Raw genomic sequence first — 22,993 nt, 5'->3', positions numbered from 1 at the left:
TTGTAGATAGCAGAAAATATAAATTCTTTTTGCACACAAAATTTTTTTCTTGAAAAAATAATAGCTTTTTACAAATTTCTAAAATAATATATTTTTTCTCTATATACATATTGGCATTTTACATAATTTGTAATTTATTACAGTCGCTCCTTCGTTCGACATTCATTTGCTGAACGATTTGGTGGTGCGCGCCGGTCAGAAGATCAGATACAACATTCCCATCGTTGCATCGCCTAAACCAAAGGCAACTTGGAATCGCGATGGAGTTGAGATTGTGGCTGATGCTCGTCACGAAATGTACACTACCAACACTGAAACTTCCTTCGAAATTCCGTTCTCCGTTCGTGGCGATACCGGACGTTACACGTTGACCTTGGAGAATGAGCATGGCAGTTTCAGGTAATTGATAATATTATAAAAGAAAGTTTTAATATCAATTTTTAAAAATATGTGGTTACATATATTCTCAAAATTTAGATAAAATTTTTATCAAATTAATTCACGTTCAAGAATTTTTATTACAGTTGTTTTTAAAAAAGAAAAGAAAAATATATACACAATAAAAGAATTTAAAGAAACTTAGTAATTAAAATTCTGATAACACAATTTAATTTTGTTATAAATTGTAATAATCATTTGTTATATTATTATATTTTATATTAATAATAATTTAATCATATTTTTGATAATCATTAATTAATCGAGAAATCAATTAAATGATGACGTTAAATTTTCAGTGCCAGCGCGAGAGTCACTGTCCTCGACAGACCGGCGCCACCGGAGAAACCACTGGATGTCAGCAACGTTACCAAAGAGGGTTGCCACTTGGCCTGGGGACATCCTCTCGACGACGGCGGTAGTCCTATTCTGCACTACGTCATTGAAAAGATGGATCTATCTCGTGGAACTTGGTCCGACGCCGGCATGAGTATGGTGCTGAGTCACGAGGTCAATCGTTTGACCCATCGTAAGGAATATTTGTTCCGCGTCAAAGCTGTTAACAACATCGGTGAATCCGATCCGCTCGAAACCACGAAGAGTATTATCGCGAAGAACGAGTTTGGTAAGCTTTATAAACATATTTAAATAAAAGTAAAAAATAAAATTAAAAGATCTCAGAATTTAATCGACATAAATTTAAACGATTGATATAAATTTAAAATGTATTAACAAAAATGAGATGATAATTTTTATTATTTTGATAAAGTCAAGTAATATATCCGTTCTCGACTTTCAGATGAACCAGATGCGCCTGGCAAACCACAGATCACGGACTGGGACAAGGACCACGTGGATCTGCAATGGCCAGCGCCGAAGAGCGACGGTGGATCGCCGATTACGGGCTATATCGTCCAAAAGAAGGAGAAGGGCAGCCCTTACTGGGTGAATGCGGTGCACGTGCCAGCGGGTCAAAACAGCACGACCGTTCCGGACCTGACGGAAGGTCAGGAGTACGAGTTTCGTGTGATCGCTGTCAACGCCGCCGGTCAATCCGAACCGTCAGAACCAAGCGATCTCGTCACTGCCAAGCCACGCTACTGTAGGTTTTATTTTTAGAAAAATGAATTAAAAGTAAAAAAATTCCAATTCTTTAATAAAGTTTTATAAAAAACTTTATTAATTATTTTATTATATCATTATAATGTATATTATATTATACATTATATATTATTTTATATAAATAAATATATATTTTGGAAATTATGTAAAGCTTTAAATATTATTTAATTTATATTTTGTTTGTATTGGAAAAACATTCAATTTTCTTTATTTTCTGTAGTGGCCCCGAAGATCAAGACCCCCTTGCAAGATGTTCGCATCAAAGCTGGACTGATTTTCCACGTCGATATCGATTTTGTCGGCGAACCGACACCGGAAGTGACATGGAGCGTAGGAAGCAACGAATTGACTTCCAACGACAGAACGACGATTACGTCGATTGGCTATCACACGATTGTGCACATTGTCAACGCCAAGAGATCCGACTCAGGATTGTATCACTTGTTATTGAAGAACAGCAGCGGCATAGATGAGGGCAGCTTTCAAATGACCGTTTTGGACAAACCTGGACCACCAGAAGGTCCTTTGCAATACGAAGAGATCACCAGTCAGTCCGTCACGCTCTCGTGGAAGCCACCCAAGGATAATGGTGGCAGTGAACTTACGTAAGTAAATTCTCAAGACCCATCACATTTACGAAGTAAATTTCCAATTGTTTATTGCGTGTATATTTAATTCATATATTTTTATTTTTCTATAAAAATTCTCTCTCTTTATATATTTTTAAATTCGCTGATACATTCTTTGTTATTTTATATTATTAAAAGTTACACAAGTAACATATAAGTTATTTTATATATTAATTTATAAAATATTTTATAACATAACAATTTTATATTAAATTATAATTTTATGTAGAAACAATATAATTATTACATTAATAAAATTCTAAAATGTCGCGAAATAATTTTTCACATATATGCGTTTTGTCTTTTATAGCGGATACATCATTGAAAAACGCGATCTTACGCATGGCGGTGGCTGGGTACCAGCAGTTACACATGTTAATCCTAAGTATAATCATGCAACTGTGCCAAGATTGCTCGAGGGGACCACATATGAATTTCGTGTATGCGCAGAAAATCTACAAGGCCGCTCCGAACCGCTGATCACCGATCGATCCGTCGTTGCTAAGAATCAATTCGGTGAGTATATTTTTAATAGGATACCAACTATCAAATTTCTCGAATTACAATTAAATATTTTAATTGAAATAATGTATACATCTGATAGTAAAAATAACTCTGGAATAATTACAAGATAATTGATAAAATTGGGCATTTAAATTTCTCCAGAGAAGGATTTTAAGTGTATAAAATTGTTTCTAGTTATTCCTTAAATAATTAATTTATTATTATTGCGCGTTTGGCAAAATGTCAATTTTTCTTTCAAGTTTCAGTCAAGATTTTCTTTTTTTTTTATTACACATTTTTATGTTCGATCTCCAGTGGTTCCTGGACAACCTGGCAAGCCGGAATGCGTGGACGCCGACAAGGATCACATTAAGATTAAATGGACCGCACCCATCAGCAATGGCGGCTCCAAGATCATCGGCTATGACGTGGAGCGACGCGATCGCGCCACCGGTCGTTGGATAAAGCAGAACAAGGAGCCCGTCAGGTACCCCGAATACTACGACGATCATGTAACCGAGGGTCATCAATACGAATATCGTGTGTCGGCTATAAACGCCGCTGGTGCTGGAAAACCAAGCGATACCTCGTCCGTATTTACGGCCAAACCCATGAAGGAGAAGCCGAAGCTTCACCTGGACGCTCTAATCGGCCGCAAGATCAAGGTTCGCGCTGGAGAACCGATCAATGTCAATATACCGTTATCCGGTGCACCTACGCCAAAGATCGAATGGACCAAAGATGGAAGATCTCTTACGGAGACTCTTCGTTTATCGGTATCTAAATCATCTTTTCATATACTCGTGTATTTAAAATATTTATATTTCTTAAATTTATTTATTATATAAATATTTTATTATACATTTAAATATTTTATTTTCATTGTCTCGTTTTTATTATGTCTTCAGACCGAAACCAAGAGCGACCGAACGCAGCTGTTGATAGAGAAATCCGTGCGAGATGACAGCGGCATGTATACCGTGACCGCATCGAACGAGCATGGAAAGGATTCCGCCGATATCGAGGTGATAGTCGTGGACAAACCTGGACCGCCTCAGGGTCCTTTGCAATATACTGGCACGACGCAGGAATCCGTCGGCTTATCCTGGAATCCACCGGCGGACAATGGCGGCTCCGACATCACGAATTACATCGTCGAAGTGTCGGACTACGGATCTGACAATTGGCGACAAGTACCCGGATATGTTCCCAGAACGAGCTTCACGGCGAGGGGCTTAATTGAAGGCAGAAAATACGTCTTTAGAGTCCGCGCCGAGAATATGTATGGAGTGTCGGAGCCTTTGGAGGGCAAACCCGTAATCGCCAAGAGCCCCTACGATCCGCCAGATGCGCCGAGTCAGCCTGAGATCCTCGGTTATACTCCTAACAGCTGTAGTCTCACGTGGAACCCGCCTATCAACACTGGTGGAAAGCCTATCACTGGTAAATTGTCAAAATAAATTATAATAATATTTAACAGTAATAATAAAATATTATTATAATTGTTATAATTTCTGGTGAAAAAAATTTCTCTCGTTTTTTAACAACATTATAATTAAAATTGATTTATATTATGTAGAACTACATTATACAATACTTATCTTCTTTAGGATATTATGTGGAAAGACGTGAGCGTGGTGGCGAATGGTTGAAAGTCAACAATTATCCGACACCGAACACGACATTCACCGTGCAGGATCTTCACGAAGGTTCGCGATACGAATTTAGAGTAATCGCTGTCAACGAAGCTGGACCTGGAAAACCCAGTAAACCCACCGAACCTATCACAGCTGGACACCAACGCCGTAAATATATTTTATCAATCATAATCATATATTGTAATAAAAAAAATCCAACCAAGAATTCAAAGATTAATATTTAATTATCGTTAACTCTGTAGTGCGTCCCGATGCACCGGAGCCGCCTAAAGCGGACAGGATCACCAAGGACTCGGTGACTTTAAGCTGGCGACCACCGCGAAGCGACGGCGGCGCGAAGATCAGAGGCTACATCATACAGAAGAAGGCCAAGGACGACGACGACTGGTCGGACGTAAACGGCGCACCTATACCGAGCAATGTGTACACCGTGCCGAAGCTGAAGGAGGGCGAGGAGTATCTCTTCAGGGTTTTCGCGGTGAACGACGTCGGTAGCAGCGACCCGAGCCGACCCAGCAATCCTATCGTCATCGAGGAGCAACCCAACAAGCCGGTCATGGATCTTGGTGGAGTTCGCGACATCACCGTTCGCGCCGGCGAGGACTTCTCTATTCATGTGCCTTACATAGGTTTTCCGAAACCAACCGCCACGTGGTTCGCCAACGACGTCATTAAGGATGAAACCGATTCGCGTGTCCATCAGCAACTAGCCGATGATTTCGCCAGGTATATATATTTTTGCGATTATTATAAATTTTACATAGAAAAAAAAAATAAGGTGAGAAATAATATTCTTAAAATTTAATATCATATGTATCAAGTGCTAGATATTTCTCTTCATCGCGTTAGCTAATTATTAGATAAAGAAAGATGTAATGACATTGTATGGTACAATTTTCCGTTGTAGCTTGGTGGTAAAGAATGCGAAACGTTCGGACGGAGGACAATACAGACTTCAATTACGTAATTCGTCCGGCTTCGATACGGCGACTGTCAACGTCAAAGTCCTCGATCGTCCCTCCCCACCTGAGAATCTCCGCGCGGATGAATTTGGCGGCGACGCTCTTACCCTTTTCTGGAATCCGCCCAAGGATAACGGCGGTGCTGATATTACTAATTACGTGATTGAGAAGAAGGAACCGAAGGCCGCCACATGGTCCAAGGTAAAGAAATATTATAGAGAGGAAGGTCATGAAATATCGAGATTAAAAGTACAGAGAATATCATTCTTTTTTACATTTGTCTACTTCTGAAAAAATTGAAGAAATTGATTTATTATATTCCAATGAATTAAATAAACACGATTATTTAATTACATTTATATATAAAACAAATAAATATTTACACACTTTTATTATATTTTATATTTTACAAAATTAATTATTTATTATTAGAACCCTGAAAAAAATTAATTAAAATTAGATATATAAATAAAAAATAAAAGAAATATTTTTTCACATATATAATATACATATATACAAATAATTTTGCTACACTAAGAATAGATTTCTTTATCCAATAATTATAAGAGAGAAAAAAAAACTAATAATAAAAAATACAGAAAACACAAAAAATCTGAAACTATCTTTGACTTAAATATATATACTGGAATTTAAAGAGAAAGAAAAAACTTGCAGGTGAGCAGCTATGTCACGACACCGTTCGTGCGGGTCAGAAATCTGACGGTCGGTCAGGTGTACGAGTTCCGAGTGATGGCCGAGAATCAGTACGGCACATCGGATCCGGCGACGACGATCGATCCGATCAAAGCACGACATCCTTTCGATCCGCCGGGCGCTCCCGGCACACCTCGCGGCGTGGAAACCACCGAAGACAGCATCACCATCACCTGGAGTAAGCCGCGTCACGACGGCGGTTCGCCGATCATCGGTTACGTCGTTGAGAAGCGTCTCCTGAGCGAGGACAAGTGGGTCAAGGCCACGCCGGCTTTAGTGCACGATACCACTTACAAGTGAGCGATGTATTTGCGCTACTCCACCTCTACGTGTCCTTACATTACTTCTTCGGAAGAAATAGTCTCTCAACGAGGTGTTTTATTAAATATTTTCGTCGATCTCGCAGGGTCACCGGACTGATCGAGAATCACGATTATGAATTCCGGGTAGCTGCGGAAAATGCCGCCGGCCGTGGACCATGGAGTTCCAACTCCGATGTCATTCGCGCCAGCGCACCACCATGTAAGTATATCTCTTCTTTACTGGTTTTATTCTAAAATAAAAAACATCTATATATATTAATTAATACACAATAAAATAATTTTTTTGCAATTAAATTTTTCGTCGTCATTAATTTTGACTACCGACAAGTTTTGGATATTATTCGAGATGTCAATCATTTCGTTACAGTCCCACCGAAGATCACGAGCGATCTCAGCATCCGCGACATGACCGTTATCGCGGGAGAACCATTTACCATTACGGTGCCGTATACGGCTAATCCTAGACCAAGACCTAACTGGTCCATCAATGGCGAGGAGGTTCTCACCGGCGAAAGAATCAAGTTCGAGACGACCGATGTGGCCTCGCAGTTCATCAACAAGAAGGCGAAGAGGTCGGACACTGGCACGTACACGATATATCTCACAAACACCGTCGGCACCGATTCCGCCTCGTGCAAAGTTCTCGTTGTCGGTAAGTTTTTTATTACGCATTAATTTTTAACTCCTGACTTGTCATTTTTTTTCTTAAAATTTCAACTTATTGTTAGATTTAATTTTCAGAAAATCATACGCATATTTGAAAAAGAAATTCTTTGAAAAGTTTTACAGAAAATAATTCTCTTTTTATAAATCTTGTTTTAAACTCATATTTTTTTATCCATTTTCAGATCTATGATAATTATGTTTATTAATATACTATATATATTTTTTAACGTATTTTGATATTACAAGCCATATGTAATACATTGTGAAATGATTTTCTTTTTAGACAAACCGTCGCCACCGCTGGCGCCTTTGGACATCTCCGATATCACTCCGGAAACCTGCACACTAACGTGGAAACCGCCCTTCGACGATGGCGGTTCGCCGATCACAAATTACATCGTCGAGAAACTGGATCCGGCAGGCGTAAGTTCAATAGAAAGGGTCTATAAATGACGCTATTAAAGAAATAATATTAAATGTTTTCTTTCGATATAAAGTATCAACATTATCGGACAGATATTAAGATTTTCATTACTTTGTCGAATATTTTTCAGTTCTGGGTGAAGCTCAGCAGCTTCGTGAGGAGCACGCATTACGACGTGATCGGTCTGGAGCCAAATCGCACGTACAATTTCCGCGTAAGAGCAGAGAATCAATACGGAATATCCGATCCGCTTCAGGCGGACGAGCCGATAACGGCCAAGTTCCCGTTCACGGTGCCGGATCCGCCTGGACAGCCGCGTGTCATCGATTGGGACACTTCGAACGCGACGGTGATCTGGACAAAACCACTGTCCGATGGAGGATCTCGCATTCAGGTGTGTGTTATCAATTTACAAGGGAAAAATCATCGACACATTTTACATTCGAAATTTGGCGTATTATAAACAGCCGCAACGAATTATACAAATTTATCTATACGAATTAGATAAATTTATCTTAGACTTACACTTTTAAAATCGACATACATACCTTTTTGACGCAACATTTTGAAGTATTTTCGTGGACTTGGAATAATTCACGAAAAAATTTCAATCACAGGGCTACAAGATCGAATTTCGCGATCCCGCCGAGGATGTTCAATGGCGTGTGGCGAACGACTATCTCTTCAAGGACACCACGTACGTGTGCTATGGTCTAATGAGTGGGCACGAGTACGAATTCAGGATTCGCGCGAAGAACGCGGCCGGTTTCAGCAAACCGAGCCCACCGTCCGCGCCGTTTAGACTCAAGAGCAAGTTCAACGTGCCATCGCCACCCGGCACGCCGCAGGTCACCAAGGTCGGCAAAAACTACGTCGATCTGCGATGGGAACCGCCCGTGTCCGACGGCGGCAGCAGGATTACCGGCTATGTGATAGAGAAACGCGAAGTGGGTAGCGCGATGTGGTCCAAGTGTAATGAGTACAACGTCGTCGATACCGACTACACGGTCATGCACCTGATCGAACGGGGCGACTACGAGTTCAGGATCTTTGCGGTGAATGCAGCCGGCAGGTCCGAACCGAGCTCGTGTACCACCCCAGTGAAAATCTGCGAGGTCGAGGGCGGCGAGAAACCGGAGTTTATCAGGAATCTGCCCGTTAGTCAAATCATACCGCTCGGCAAGACCCTCGTCCTCGAGTGCGAGGCTACGGGTAAACCACTACCGATTGCCAGGTTAGTGGGAATAACATTTATCGAATATTCATTTTTTAATCGTATTATTTGTCATAAGATGAGGATATTATCTGGATTAAGATAATATTAAAATTGTACGTTTTTTTTAAATTAAAATTTATATTTTTATACTTATATCTCATATTTATTAAAAGTAAAAGTTTATTAAGAACACACACATGTCATCATTTTTATATTTGATATATTCTTTAACGATAAATATTACGATAAGTTTTTAGATTAATGTTAGTAGAAATTTAATTTTTAACTTTAATTATAATCTAAATTTAATTTTTAAATTTTATATATTTACTTTTAAATGAAATTTTTGAAATTTAATTACGAATTATTCAACTTAATTTATTAATATATCGGTATGTATATACTAATATATAATTTTTAAGTATATATAATTTAGTATAATATAAATTAAAGTTTTTGTTATCAATAAAAAATAAAACTTTATAATTTCTGTGAATATACATATTTCTAGATTTAATTTAATTTTTAAATTATAATTTTAACTTGTTCAGGTGGCTGAAGAACGGCCGTGAGATCACTCTGGGCGGTCGCTTCCGCGCCGAGGCGATAAACGGAATCTATAGACTGGTTATCTCCGAGGTATGGGATGCGGACGACGGGGATTATAGCTGTCAGATATCGAACCCGCTCGGCGTCGCCGCGACCACGTGTCGGCTAAAGATTGGCACGCCACCGCGTATCGAGCGCATGCCGGGCAATCTCTATCTGCCGGAGGGCGACAACACAAAGATCAAGATCTACTACAGCGGCGATCAGCCGATGGAGGTGACGCTGAAGAAGGACGGTCACAAGATCGTAGAAACCACGCATATCAAATATACCGTCTTCGACGAATACCTCATCATCTTCATCAAGGATATTCAGAAAGACGACGCCGGCACTTACGATCTGTCCATTTCCAACGACAGTGGCAGCGTGAGCGCGTCCTTCACCGTATACATCACCGGATTACCTGGACCGCCGACTGGACCGCTCGATGTCTCCGATATCGACAAGCACACATGCACTCTATCCTGGCACCCGCCTAAGTACGACGGTGGTCTTCGGATCACCCATTACGTAGTGGAGCGTCGTGACGTCAGTCACACGCACTGGATCATTGTGTCGTCCTTCTGCAAGGACACCACCTTTGTCGTGCAGGGTCTCACCGAAGGCCAGGAATATCTGTTCCGGGTGATGGCGACCAACGACAACGGCATGGGTCCACCACTGGAGGGTATCAATCCCATCAAGGCCAAGGCGCCGTTTGATCCGCCGGGACCACCCGGTACGCCTAAGGTCATCGAGGTAGGGGGTGACTTTGTCAATCTCTCATGGGAGAAGCCGGAAACGGACGGCGGCGCTAAGATTCAGGGTTACTGGATCGATAAGAGAGAGGTCGGCAGTCAGGCCTGGCAGCGCGTAAACGTCAGCATCTGCCTACCGACCCAGATCAATATCAGTAATCTGATCGAAGGAAGGCAATACGAGTTCCGAGTATTTGCTCAAAACGTGGCTGGACTCAGTCCCGAGTCAAAGGCCTCGACCTCTGTGAAGATCGTCGATCCACAGGCGGCGAAGCCTCCGGAGATCATTCAACCTCTTCACAAGGTTTGTGTTTTCCCTATTTGCATCTTGATTAGAAACAGTTTTATAATAGCTATCTCCAGAGTTCATAGATTTATATTACGAATTTAAAAAGTGTTAAATAAAAAATAAATAATAATCCTAAAAATCATTATTATTTGGAACTTGCTTCTTTCATCCAAAATAATTAACTTCTTTCCATTCATTTCACCAGGTGAATTGCGTCCAGAACCACAACGCTCACTTCCAATGCAAAATCATCGGCACGCCGAAGCCGAGCATTACTTGGTTCAAAGGTGCGCGCGAGATCGTGAGTGGCAGTCGCTACAACATCTACTCCGAGGGCGACACCCACAATCTTATCATCCACGATGTCTTCGGCGAAGATGCTGACGAGTACTTCTGTCGCGCGGCTAACAAGTGCGGCGTGAAATCCACCAAGGGCGAACTCTTCATCAAGACGCCACCCAGATTGAACGTACCGCCACGATTCCGCGACACCGCCTTCTTCGACAAGGGCGTGAACGTCGTCATCAAGATACCGTTCACCGGCTACCCGAAACCAAAGATCACGTGGGTGCGCGAAGGCGAGGTGATCGAGTCCGGCGGTCATTACGCCGTCGAGGTGAAGGAACGTCACGCCATACTGACGATCCGCGACGGCAGTCGCATCGACTCCGGCCCGTATCGCATCACCGCCGAGAATGATCTAGGCCAGGACACGGCCATCATCAAGATCCAGATCAGCGATCGTCCGGATCCGCCCAGATTCCCGCAGGTGGATAACATCGGCCACGACTCGTTGGCGGTCAGCTGGAAGCCACCGTTGTGGGACGGCGGCAGCAACATCACTAACTATGTAGTGGAGAAGCGCGAGCATCCGATGAGCACCTGGATTCGGGCCGGCAACACCCGGTTCTGCACGCTCGCGGTAACCGGTCTTAGCCCCGGACATCAATACGACTTCCGAGTGTGCGCGGAGAACATCTACGGCCGGTCCGATCCGAGCGAGGTGACACCGCTGATCACCACGAAGGGTGTGATCAAGCGCGAGTTCAAGAAGAAGGAGTATGAGGTGGACGCGAGCGGCAAAAAGATACGTGGACGCGACGATGAGAAGCCGCGCGACTACGATCAGTTCGTGTTCGATGTGTACAGCAAGTACGTGCCGCAGCCGGTCGAGATCAAGCACACGTCGGTCTATGACAAGTACGACATCCTCGAGGAGATCGGTACCGGCGCGTTTGGCGTGGTGCACCGTTGCCGCGAGAGGACCACTGGCAATATATTCGCCGCCAAATTTATCCCAGTGTCGCACGTAATGGAAAAGGAACTCATCAGAAAAGAGATCGACATCATGAATCATTTGCACCATCCCAAGCTGATCAATCTGCACGATGCCTTCGAGGACGACGACGAGATGGTGCTCATCTTCGAGTTGTAAGTATCCACTTTGAGGCAGAAAAATCACAATAATTACATAGAATTTGCACAATTAGAGTTTCGACGAGTTGTGACGAGTTTGCGTTATGTCCTTGATCTCGATCATTTGTCTCGTTAGCCTATCCGGCGGCGAGTTATTCGAGAGAATCACGGCCGAGGGTTACAGCATGTCCGAAGCAGAGGTCATTAATTACATGAGGCAAATCTGTGAGGGCGTCAAGCATATGCATGAAAAGAACATTATCCATCTGGGTGAGACATTCTTAATATAAAGATAATTTTCTTACAATACTAGTGAAGCTTGTGAGAAATCTTATATCATAGTTTATAAATTTCTTAATAAAATAAGTCAACGATTTTCTTATAATATATTATAATACTTTTATATTTATTTTTAATCAAAATATTTCAATAAAATTATAAAAATTAATATTATAAATTTAAATATTACATAAATTTTTATTAATTATATATATATATATATATATAAAGATTTTATCTCCAGTTTTTATATTTAAATTGCAATTTTATTTTAAATTTTGAATGCAGATGAAAGTATGATTATTATAAAAACACAGCTATTTTATTAATTTATAATTATATTATTAAATATGTATAATTATATTTAAAAAAATATACCATTGTTTTTTCAGATATCAAGCCGGAAAATATCATGTGCCAAACTCGTAACAGCACCAACGTAAAACTGATCGATTTCGGTCTGGCCACTAAACTCGATCCGAACGAAGTAGTAAAGATCAGCACAGGTACGGCCGAGTTCGCCGCTCCCGAGATCGTCGAACGCGAGCCGGTCGGTTTTTACACCGACATGTGGGCCTGCGGCGTACTGGCTTATGTTCTGTGAGTAGATCTTTCTGTTTGCTAATTATAATAATCTAACATAAAATTTATTATACAATTAATATACAATTTAATATATAATTAATATGCAATTTAATAAACGTATAAAGAAACATATTAAACATTTTCTAGAAATATCACATTGAAATATTCTGAAAAGATGTATGCAGTACCTTATATTTTCTGTGAAAAGTAATTGAAAAGAAAGAGAAAATAAGGAGTTCAGAAAATGTTGCTAAATTGTGTTTTATATGATTAATTGCAACTAATCGATACGAAAAATTTCAACGTTCATTGCTTCATACATAGAAAGTTTGAAAAAGCGATAATTAATTCTTAATCTCTAATTGTGACATGTTCAAAACACGAAATATTATAACAGAAATGAAATCCACGCAAAGAGACGTTTAATTTATTACCATGAAAATTTCATTCTAATTGCAGCCTTTAATTAATTTTTAATCAATAATTTTTTTTACATAGCTTCGAAATTATTTTTGAAAAATTTTCAAATAAAAAAATGTATTTATATTTACGAGAAGAATTTTCTTGATAGAAAAAGATCTCTAAACCGAGATATTTTAGTATGCATTATTTGCACAGATTGAGTGGTCTTTCGCCGTTCGCGGGTGACAATGATATCGAGACCCTGAAAAATGTGAAAGCATGCGACTGGGACTTCGATGAGGAGGCATTCCGCGACGTTTCCGAGGAGGGCAAAGATTTCATCCGGCGATTACTCATTAAAAACAAAGAGTACGTTCTCTACTATATTCTGTCTAATATAGGAAACTTGTATTGAATCATTCTATCATTCGCGTGTGTCTTCAGGAAGCGCATGACAGCGCACGAGTGTCTCCTTCATCCGTGGTTGACCGGCGATCATAGCAAGTGGACCAACCCGATCGCCAGCAGCCGTTACCTCAGCATTAGGGACAGATTGCGTGCCAAGTACGAGAATTGGGACAAGTATGTACTTCCCATTGGCCGCCTAGCCGAGTACTCGTCGCTCAGGAAGCTTTTGATCGAGAAATATAGAATCTATGATTCTTGCTTCGGTGAGTATAATTAACGTATTATAAAACCATTAAAAATTTCACCAAAATCTTAATTGTCTAGGATTAATAATTCATATTTTCTCTTATAGATCGTCGACAAGCAGCGCCCAGATTTGTCATCAAGCCGCAAAGCGCGTTTGCTTACGAGGGACAGAGCGTGAAGTTCACCTGTCGCGTGATCGCAATCGCGGCGCCGACGCTGACCTGGTCTCACAACAATCAGGAGCTACGACAGTCCGTCAAATTTATGAAACGGTACCACGGCGACGATTATACCTTCATCATCAATAGAGTTAAGCTGGAAGACCGAGGAGAGTACATCATACGCGCGGAGAATCACTATGGCTATCGCGAGGAGGTTGTCTTCCTTAATGTACAACGTAAGCGTTTCTTTTATCAAAATTTTATATTTATACTTCTGTCATTTTGTAATATTAGATGACTGTTTGATATATTTAATATCAAATATTTTAAATTTAATATACTTGAGTACTAATTTTTTGAATTTATTTATTTATTTATATATTTAATTTATATATAATAAAAAACGAAGTATTCCTATCAAAATTTCTGTTTTTTCACCCTTTCAGCACTGCCGAGAGAAATTCCAAAGTACAGGCCCGAGCTGCATCCGGTACGCAGACGAGAACCGCTCGGCTACAATGTGTGGCTGGAGATGATCGAGTCGGCGCCGAGCTTTACCTTCCTGCTACGACCACGTGTCATCCAGATCAGGCAGACATGCAAGCTACTCTGCTGCCTGAGCGGTAACCCACCGCCCACTGTGAAATGGTACAAGGATAGAGAAGAGCTATCCAAGTATAACTATCCTATGAGCAACGCCGACGGGGTCGTCACGATGGAGATCATTGACTGCAAGCCGGAGGACAGCGGCAAATATCGCTGCGTGGCTAGCAACAAGCACGGCAAGGACGAGACCAGTTGTGTGGTCATCGTAGAAGGTACGAGATAAATAAGTTATTAAATATTGAATAAAACAATTAAAATATTAGAATTAAAAAATATTTTGTACATAATTTTAGCATTGAATGCAATAGTCTCACTTACTTTCTGTATAAATAAATTAAGACTTTTTCTTAAAACCGCAAGAAATCCAATCGATTTCAATCTATATATATATATATATATATATATATATATATATATATATATATATATATATAAATTAATCTAAATTTAATCGTCTCACGTTAAAATAAGTTTTCTCAAAAGTGAAACACATGATTGCTGTAATCAATTCTTCGATTGAAAATTTAAAAGCGAAGGTGAGGGCTGGTGTTAAAACACTTTTGGCACAAAAAATTTTATATTTAAAATAGATTTTGTACAATTTGGGAGGTTCATCGCTGTTCTTTGAATCCTCCAATCTCATTATCAGTGATAAGATCGATAATACTCTTGATATAATCTAAAGAGTTTGCTGATATACTTTATTGAGCGTTTGTGTTGTAGGCACTGGAGAAACGGAGGAGCAAGTAAAATTAGCGCACGATTTCCTACATTCCGGAGGTAGAGCTGTTTCAGAGCTTACCCCGTTTGTGTGTGCAACCTTTTCCACCGTCATTAGCAATGCTTCATTAACTGATAGATTACCTTATTTTATATGTACATTGTCAAGCTTTTTCCATTACAAATCATAAATATTGCACATACACACATGCCATCACGTAGTCATCATGCTAGCTCTACAATATGCAAATTATTTACCTAACAGACAATTTTATTTTACATTATTCAGAGCTACTAAAAAAACCGAATTTTATTTTTATATTCTAGATATACTTAAAAAATAACATTTTTCATTCCTTGAATTATCATATAACTAGTTTACTTCCCTTAATCTGTATATACGTATTTTATGTTGAATTAATTTTCTCGTTTATTTTATAGTTAATTTTTCACTTTTATAATCTATTGTTTTTTATTTGCAGTGAAACGCAAGTCTCATAATTCATATTTTGCTATTACGAATTTATACGCAAACACATTATATTTAATAACGAATAATTTTAATTTAAGATCGAAGGTTTATTGAACAACCACTAAAACCAGCACCACCGCCGATCGTGACAGTCCACAAATCTAGCGGTTACAGCGGTTACAGTTCCACCACCCAAGTTCAATCAAGCTCATCGCATAATTACAGCTCCACCTCTTCCTATGGCAAACACAATTCCACGACTTCCTCTTCGTATAAGGTACAGAAAAAGAAAAAAAAATATATATATAATAAATCTTTATAAATTATATAAAGTATTTTATCTTTATAATTATATAAAACGAATATTTTATATATTCTTTGCCTGTTATCATACCACAAAAATCCTATTATGTAAAATCTTAGACAAAAGCTATACATTTATTATAATATACGTAAATAATGTAAAACTGTGTGTATGAATAATATTTAAAATATATATATTTTACAATACAAAATAAAATTATTATTTAAAAGTATTATCGATTTTTATATATAATTACAGGATAGCTCCAGTCTCAAAATTAACGAATCTTCTGACAAACGAAGCGTGAAAACATATGGCTCGAAGCTCGACACCACCGGCAGTCCATCTCGATCTAGAAGTTCGACAAAAGAACTCATCCGTAAGCATATCGTTTTATCATGTCATTATTTTAATGAATAATTTTAATGAATATTTAGTGTATTCTTAATTTTATTGTCATATGAATGTTAAAGTACCCTCGGATGACTCGATGAGATCGCCGCAGTTTACCCAGAAGCTTAAAAACCTCACGGTCAACGATGGCGAACAACTGGAGCTCAAAGTCAAAGTTGAGGGCGATCCGGAACCACAAATCACTTGGAGTAAAGACGGCAAGGTAGACATAAGGTCGAAACCAACTCTCGCGATAATTAAAATAAAATCTTACCATATATTACTTGCCAGTAAAATATTATAAAATAAATTTACGGACACAGAATTATGCGAATTAATCGTAATGATCGATATAAAAATGTTAATAATTATCTATAAAGAAATCTCGTAAATAAAAAAATTAATTCTTATTAACGATCACATTTATTTACGCGATTCTCTTATAGCTGCTAAGTTCGTCGGAGATCATCGATCTCAAATACAAGAATGGAGTGGCTGTTCTTACAATCAACGAAGTATTCCCTGAGGATGAAGGCGAATACACGTGCCTTGCGACCAACAGCATCGGTAGCGATACAACATCTTGCAAATTGACCATAAAAGGTAAAAATATCCAAAACTTTGTCAATATTAATTCAAAATGATTTAAAGCTTGATACTTAGATTTAATTTGTGCTTAAATTTTGCACATATGTTTTTATTTCCTTTTATTTTATCTTATTTTATTTAATCGGAAGATAGATTTATGAGAACAAATGCTTTTCCATCTTCAAATTCAAGCGGAAGAGGTACGATATGAAACTTATGTTACACTTTGCCCTTTTACAGCCGGGGAACATGCAGCTGGAAAGAAGACGAGCGACGACAAATCGCCGAAAATCGTGGACCATCTGACGAGCAAGTACGTGAAGGATGGGGAAGCGGTGACACTCAGCTGCCGAATAATTGGTGCCAAGAAGTTCGATGTGGTGTGGCTGCACAACAATAAAGAGATCAAGCCTAGCAAGGACTTCCAATATACTAACGAGGCTAATATCTACAAGCTAGTCATCGCCGAAATATTCCCCGAGGACTCCGGCACTTACACGTGCGAAGCTTTCAATGATGCAGGAGAGAGCTACTCGTCGTGCACGTTAAACGTACTCGGTAAGTTGTTATCAGGTATGCAAGTATGCGAAAATAAGCGATCTTAATTTTTGTCCAATTTTTATCCACTGAAAATTATCAATTAATAAAAAAAAATAATTTTATATTTAAAAAAACCACACTCGAAGAAATTAAGTTTGAAATTATGACTATTAATAAGTAACTGCCTAAGATAAAGCTTTCATAGAAAAGCTACAAAAAAGAACTCGATAGAAAATGATTGATCGTCGAATCAATTTCCTAAGGGAATGTTAGAAATTTAATTCCCTGTCGCGTGCATTTTCAGCTCAAAATGAAGAGCCGAAGAGCCCAGCGTTCGCGACATTCCCGCAGTCTGCAACAGTGAGCGAAGGCGAGTCAGTGACTTTCACGTGCAAGACTGATACCGCGCCTTTGAAAGGTAAAACTGTTTCCGACAATTTACGCAATCGTTTTATGGAGTTTAAGTATATCGTATCGATATCAATTACTCTCTCTTTTAGCGTAGCAATTAAATACTAATGAATGCGAATTTTCCAGTAACCTGGCTGAAGGACGGCAAGGCAATCCCCGAGACCAGCAGCAGATACCACTTCAGCTCGGATGGCAACACGTCCTTCGAATTCGGCATCAAGACCTGCACGGCCAACGATGTCGGTCAATATTCAGCACGTGCGATCGGACAAAAGGGTGAAACGAATTCGGCGTTCGCCCTTAATGTCGTCAACCCCGGCGAGCTGTGATCTTAATACCGGGATGATTGTTCATCGCAAGCCGTGAATCGGAGAGTATTTACTCCAGTATATTCTTTGCGGAGGAAACAGATCGATTCACAAATATAAGAGCGCAATTTTTTTTTTTTTTTTTTTTTAAGAAGCATCTAATCTACCCGAATATGTTTTCTCCAAAAAGAATATATCTTCTCCGTTTTCGCATGCATTCGATTCATAGACATCGAATCATCTCCGGTTAATCCTTTTCATTGGCTTTTCACTGGCCTTTCAATTTTTGCTTAACGAGAGAATACACGAATGAAGAAAACTGAAACGGCTCGTCGCGACGACCGCTTTTAAGTCTACGACGTCTCTGTACAAAAAAAAAGAGAAAAGGAGAACCGGAAGATTCATATTATTCTCTCTCTCTCTTTCGTGCGCGCGTATATTCTGTATGTAAATTATTTTGGAACGCTGTATTCTCTTTCTGTGTGTTTTGTCATAAAATGTCGCAAGTGTGAATCGCTCGAATCATTGGGACGCGGTTTATTTTTACAAGACGAGCATCCGAATAATTTCCGCGTTCCCGCATCTTCGCATTACGGATAACACACGCAACTTATTACGCTAAAATATTCGGCTTTGCTGTATCACACGACTTGGTATATACTTAATACTTAACGGGTACATCGCGGCACAATCGAAAAAAAATGAAATAGAATCGAAAATTTGTAGGATATTCGACACGATATTCAAAACGAGGTTTTCCCGACGAGACAGCCAGCATCCTCGAAGAACCGCCAACATTATTATTAATCTCATCAGGAATTCCTCGTGGCATCGCAAGAACGGCAAGTATTTATTTTTACGTGATATACTATCGCGATGTGCCTTCTTATTCCATGTTAATGGTCGTGTTATACTTGTTTGAAGACTGCTTTCCGTCTCAGAAAAAAAAATTACGATAAAATAAAACATGTGATTTAAAATGAGATCTTGTTATTACACCGTTGTATCATCACTAATATAGATTATAAATGTAAGTCCTATTAAAATTTCACAATCTTCCTCAAATTAGTAATTACATTTGTGTAATTGTTGGGTGTCAATGAGAAAAAGAGATACGATGTATTTTTTCGATATATAATTTAGTAATAGACAAAACAATTAGTGTTGATAAAAACTGTAATATAAAAATTCATATAAAAGTCAATAAAAAATGTTCATTCATACTCTATACAAAATTTATAAAAATATCATTTCTGACACAACAAATGTTATGCAATATATTTACAATGTTTTTTAACAATATGACAATTCGTGAAAGTAGAGGACATTGCTATAGATAAAAATAAAGCCATGTTAATTTTTTCAAAGAATACATAGAAATTGTAAAAATCTTTTAATCTGTAATATTTCTGCAATTTTTTCGCTGCATTTTTCTTGGATTTAACTTGGATCTTTATATCTATTCATATTTCTCTGTTCAATCATCAAGCGTTTAACTCACAAAGAATTATATATGTCAAGTTGTATAATCTAATTTCGCCGCCGACTTAACACGTAAATTAGCTGGATCCATCAAATGAAAAAAGTCTGAACGTGAGTCCGAAGTAAGAGAACGGAACTTGTTTGGATTCTGTATAGGTATACTATGCCACTGTAAATGTTCTCTTTCCGCCAAACATATTAGTGCAAAACGCAAATCTTTTGTACATATTAGCATATTGTTCTGGTATAAATCATTTTGTAACAGTGTAAAGCAAAAGTACATATTATATTCATTGTGATCATTAGTTTCGCAAAGGTCAGCAGTTATTTCATCAAATTGTTTGTAATTATGTTCTAAATTGTTGCATATCGCTACAATAGTTTTTAAATTGATTCTGTCTGGCTTGTTAACATCTGTAAAATATAGCAACGAGTGAATTTTAAGCTTATTTACACATCCATATCATGTATAAACTGTAATATTCACCAATGTAACATGAAGCAGCATTAAACTTCATTATTGGCGTAGTCACACGTAGTTCACATATATGTTGGTGTTGACATTTTATTGATACTGTGTACCATGAATTCCATTCGATATTATATACATATATCAAAGGTAATGATCTTAGCTTAGACTGATTAAAATATAAGATTAATTTGTTTTCAATAACAAAATAATCAGGGGGAGTGACGAATTCCACGGGCATGGTCGGACCCTTAATCCATATGCCTGTGAATTGTTAATAAAAAAGAGAACAAAAAGTAATATAAGTAAGTAGTAATAAAACAAAATAAATAGTATATGCTTTCGATATTAATTTCGAGCAAGAATAAATCATGCAAACAATGATGTAATAAGAATACTCCTACGATATAGTTTATATCTCTGAAACTTGGTTGAAATTTATACAATTTGGGAACATTTTGGGGATATTTATGCATTGAGCATTACATATCACATTAAAAGAAGTATTTGCATTATAATGATTTTCTATGCTACCTAATTAAAATTACCTTTGTGGACATTATAGATATCAAGAGATCCCAGTTTTCGTCGATAATGTCCTACACCACCTGCAAGCAATAATGTATTCCACACAAATGCAGCAACCATATGTCTTCTCGCACGTGGCATACTAAAATATTAACAGGACTTGGATTTGCAGAGAATGCTACTTTATATGATTAATTTCTATTATCTTATCTACTTATTAAAATACTTACGTTGTCTCAAAAAACCATTTCTTAGATATCAGAGAGTAACGCCATATGTTCATATTGAACCTTCCTGAACCGATACCAAATTCTCCGCCGCTAAGATATAAATTATGTCCTAAGAGATCGCGTGTAAAACAATAAGTAAATACAAAAAAAAAAGAACAAGATCACAGAAATTGCATTACCTCTGGCAGTAATCTGCATTCCTATTATTCTACTATTCGTATTGTTATTGATAATATCTTTGGGATATTTAAATGTAGCAAGTTCAATGAACTTATCATCATTCCAACAATGAAGATAAAATTCATTATTAACATCAGAAGAATCAGAATTATCACAGGATATAATACTTGGATAAACTATTGGTCCAGTCTTTGTTAAAATATCCAATGGAATTGTATCCTTTTATAAAAATTAAAACTTTAAATCTATTATACATTGAATTATAATATGTTATGTATACATATAATAAAATATAATGATATATGTACATGCCAAGAAAACAAAATAGATATCAAAGATCAATATCTTGAAATTCTAAATCAATCTTGTTTTACGCTTTCGAAGAAAAAATAAAATTTAGATCTTTTTCCATTTACTCCCTCAAAAAATTACATTGTTCTAATTTTAAAATTGTTGTTACATATACAGATAATATTCACCTTATTAATTTTCATCCATTCTTGCGCAATTTGTGGCAAATAAGATTCTGCATTATATATTTTTGCAACTCTTAGATTAATATTTCCAATTAACTTCAAAAAATTTTGCCTTGATAATTTATAGATCAAATTTAATGGCAGTTCAGTAAAACGATCTAAGCAAACAGCCAAACAAAGATCTTGTAATAAACTAAGGCCTAATTCCTGTGCCAGCAACCAAATATCAATTACATCTACCGGTAACAAATAATATTTCTCGAGTATAAATGTTATATTTTCTATTAAGTCATCTACTATGAACAGAACACTTAACTCCAATAATATCAAAAGACGTCCAAGATTATGTTTATTAAATATTTTTCTCATAACATCACGTTCATCATTGTTAATCCAATTTATAAAATCCTGTAAAATCGAAGTCATTGTCTTTCATTTCAATTGTACAATGAAGTAATTTATTATATTAATATAACGCCACAGACATTATAATCACATCAAATTTAACAAATTTTGTTCTTTTTTCAAACGCGGCTAAAAATTGTAGTTAACTAACCTGAAAGGAAATTGAGGGAATCTCATAGTTAATAATATGTTCCGACAAACGATGATCTGTATAAGCTGTAGAGAGAAGTGCGGCAAAGTATCGGCTCTTATGGATCAGTTTATTTTTATCAATCTTAAATCGCTCCTTTTCGAGAAGCAGCGTCACGGTGTCCTCGGTTTGACTATCTTGATCTATCATTGTTAATAACAAATATCGCGCATTATCGACACAATGAAATATGCATCCAAAAATGCATCATACATTAATATTGACGACTAATATGTACAATAGAATCGTCACGGATTCTGTATGCCCTTTTCTGCGTGTTAAAATAATATTTCAGATCTCAGTATCTTTATTTGCGCTTGCAGAATACACCACGTGGGCCGGACTTGGGTTGGGAGTTGGGAGTTGGGATTGGAAAATTACGGCAGTAGCTATATAGTTGCTATTGTACGCTTACAGCGTTGCTCTATTGCGCGATAAAATCACAGGGCAAAATCCACAATCAAACAATATTGTTTTATTAATTATTTTTTTTTAATTTAAAAAAAAAGTTTAATACTCTACAAGTGTGTACATAGAATCATTAATAAATATTTTTAAAGACATATATATATTTTGATAAAAGTTTCAATTACATAAATAATATTTTATCTCTCTCTATATTTTTATCAGATACTTAATTATGTTATTTAGCATTAAAAAATCAACAATATTATTTAAGCAGATATGTGATTGCTTTTTTAATTTAATTTCAAATTTTGCTCTTTTTAGTTTTTAGATTATTCGCGCTCTGCGATTAATGACATCATTGCATTGTCTCTATCAATAAAAGATTTGAATTCATAGTAAAATAGTGATTAATTGATCTGGGTTGGGTTAAAACCCATCCATTCGAAAATGCCAAAAATTTTAGGGCAGTTTTTAGAGATGCAAGTGTTGGCAACA

At 37.6% G+C, this 22,993-nt stretch overlaps 2 protein-coding genes across 45 annotated transcripts in view; one reads left to right on the top strand and one right to left on the bottom strand.

Annotated features, from left to right (window-relative positions):
- The window catches only part of Bent (projectin protein bent), a 96,175-nt gene extending 77,065 nt beyond the window's left edge, over window positions 1-19,110 (top strand). For 42 of the 43 annotated variants that reach the window (XM_070294243.1, XM_070294242.1, XM_070294234.1 and 39 more), the window contains 32 exons: window positions 144-399; window positions 738-1,063; window positions 1,238-1,540; window positions 1,781-2,165; window positions 2,500-2,705; window positions 3,009-3,469; window positions 3,602-4,136; window positions 4,304-4,498; window positions 4,594-5,077; window positions 5,259-5,514; window positions 5,989-6,323; window positions 6,434-6,549; window positions 6,718-7,002; window positions 7,300-7,439; window positions 7,571-7,834; window positions 8,058-8,674; window positions 9,208-10,306; window positions 10,497-11,722; window positions 11,844-11,977; window positions 12,379-12,586; window positions 13,190-13,342; window positions 13,418-13,644; window positions 13,734-14,024; window positions 14,235-14,606; window positions 15,118-15,174; window positions 15,685-15,863; window positions 16,149-16,269; window positions 16,364-16,506; window positions 16,730-16,886; window positions 17,112-17,429; window positions 17,716-17,829; window positions 17,949-19,110. In XM_070294243.1, coding sequence (XP_070150344.1) covers window positions 144-399; window positions 738-1,063; window positions 1,238-1,540; window positions 1,781-2,165; window positions 2,500-2,705; window positions 3,009-3,469; window positions 3,602-4,136; window positions 4,304-4,498; window positions 4,594-5,077; window positions 5,259-5,514; window positions 5,989-6,323; window positions 6,434-6,549; window positions 6,718-7,002; window positions 7,300-7,439; window positions 7,571-7,834; window positions 8,058-8,674; window positions 9,208-10,306; window positions 10,497-11,722; window positions 11,844-11,977; window positions 12,379-12,586; window positions 13,190-13,342; window positions 13,418-13,644; window positions 13,734-14,024; window positions 14,235-14,606; window positions 15,118-15,174; window positions 15,685-15,863; window positions 16,149-16,269; window positions 16,364-16,506; window positions 16,730-16,886; window positions 17,112-17,429; window positions 17,716-17,829; window positions 17,949-18,151 — 10,166 coding nt within the window. In that variant the 3' untranslated portion in view covers window positions 18,152-19,110. The remainder of the gene's footprint in view (window positions 1-143; window positions 400-737; window positions 1,064-1,237; window positions 1,541-1,780; window positions 2,166-2,499; window positions 2,706-3,008; window positions 3,470-3,601; window positions 4,137-4,303; window positions 4,499-4,593; window positions 5,078-5,258; window positions 5,515-5,988; window positions 6,324-6,433; window positions 6,550-6,717; window positions 7,003-7,299; window positions 7,440-7,570; window positions 7,835-8,057; window positions 8,675-9,207; window positions 10,307-10,496; window positions 11,723-11,843; window positions 11,978-12,378; window positions 12,587-13,189; window positions 13,343-13,417; window positions 13,645-13,733; window positions 14,025-14,234; window positions 14,607-15,117; window positions 15,175-15,684; window positions 15,864-16,148; window positions 16,270-16,363; window positions 16,507-16,729; window positions 16,887-17,111; window positions 17,430-17,715; window positions 17,830-17,948) is intronic. The other variant, XM_070294220.1, reaches the window with a different exon arrangement.
- A 208-nt stretch (window positions 19,111-19,318) lies between these two features.
- On the bottom strand, window positions 19,319-22,471 carry LOC138932413 (uncharacterized). Of its 2 annotated transcripts, none has more exons than XM_070294256.1 (7): window positions 22,052-22,471; window positions 21,499-21,903; window positions 21,019-21,238; window positions 20,840-20,948; window positions 20,630-20,751; window positions 20,100-20,345; window positions 19,319-20,026 (listed from the first exon to the last, which is right to left on the bottom strand). In XM_070294256.1, exons 1-7 carry the CDS (start codon window positions 22,238-22,240, stop codon window positions 19,647-19,649), a joined length of 1,671 nt encoding a protein of 556 aa, XP_070150357.1. In that variant the 5' UTR covers window positions 22,241-22,471; the 3' UTR covers window positions 19,319-19,646. The 2 variants fall into 2 exon arrangements, with proteins under 2 accessions (XP_070150357.1, XP_070150358.1); XM_070294257.1 differs by lacking the exon at window positions 22,052-22,471 and having other exon boundaries at window positions 19,322-20,026; window positions 21,499-21,545; window positions 21,812-21,820.
- Window positions 22,472-22,993: the final 522 nt, after the last annotated feature.

The sequence above is a fragment of the Polyergus mexicanus genome, unplaced genomic scaffold (assembly GCF_030449975.1).
Source record: "Polyergus mexicanus isolate NDT 795.1 unplaced genomic scaffold, iyPolMexi1.0 SCAF_4, whole genome shotgun sequence".
In the NCBI taxonomy this organism is placed as follows: Eukaryota; Metazoa; Arthropoda; class Insecta; order Hymenoptera; family Formicidae; genus Polyergus; species Polyergus mexicanus.
Note: the sequence above shows the minus strand (reverse complement) of the source record. Positions and strands in the feature narration are given on the sequence as shown.

What these genes read in the sequence shown, in the direction of transcription:
- LOC138932413 (XM_070294256.1), bottom strand. Translation starts at nt 22,240, where the DNA reads ATGATAGATCAAGATAGTCAAACCGAGGACACCGTGACGCTGCTTCTC. An exon ending in TTCCCTCAATTTCCTTTCAG is followed by an intron (nt 21,904 to 22,051) that starts GTTAGTTAACTA and finishes TCGATTTTACAG; the next exon opens with GATTTTATAAATTGGATTAA. An exon ending in AAATGGTTTTTTGAGACAAC is followed by an intron (nt 20,752 to 20,839) that starts GTAAGTATTTTA and finishes TTAATATTTTAG; the next exon opens with TATGCCACGTGCGAGAAGAC.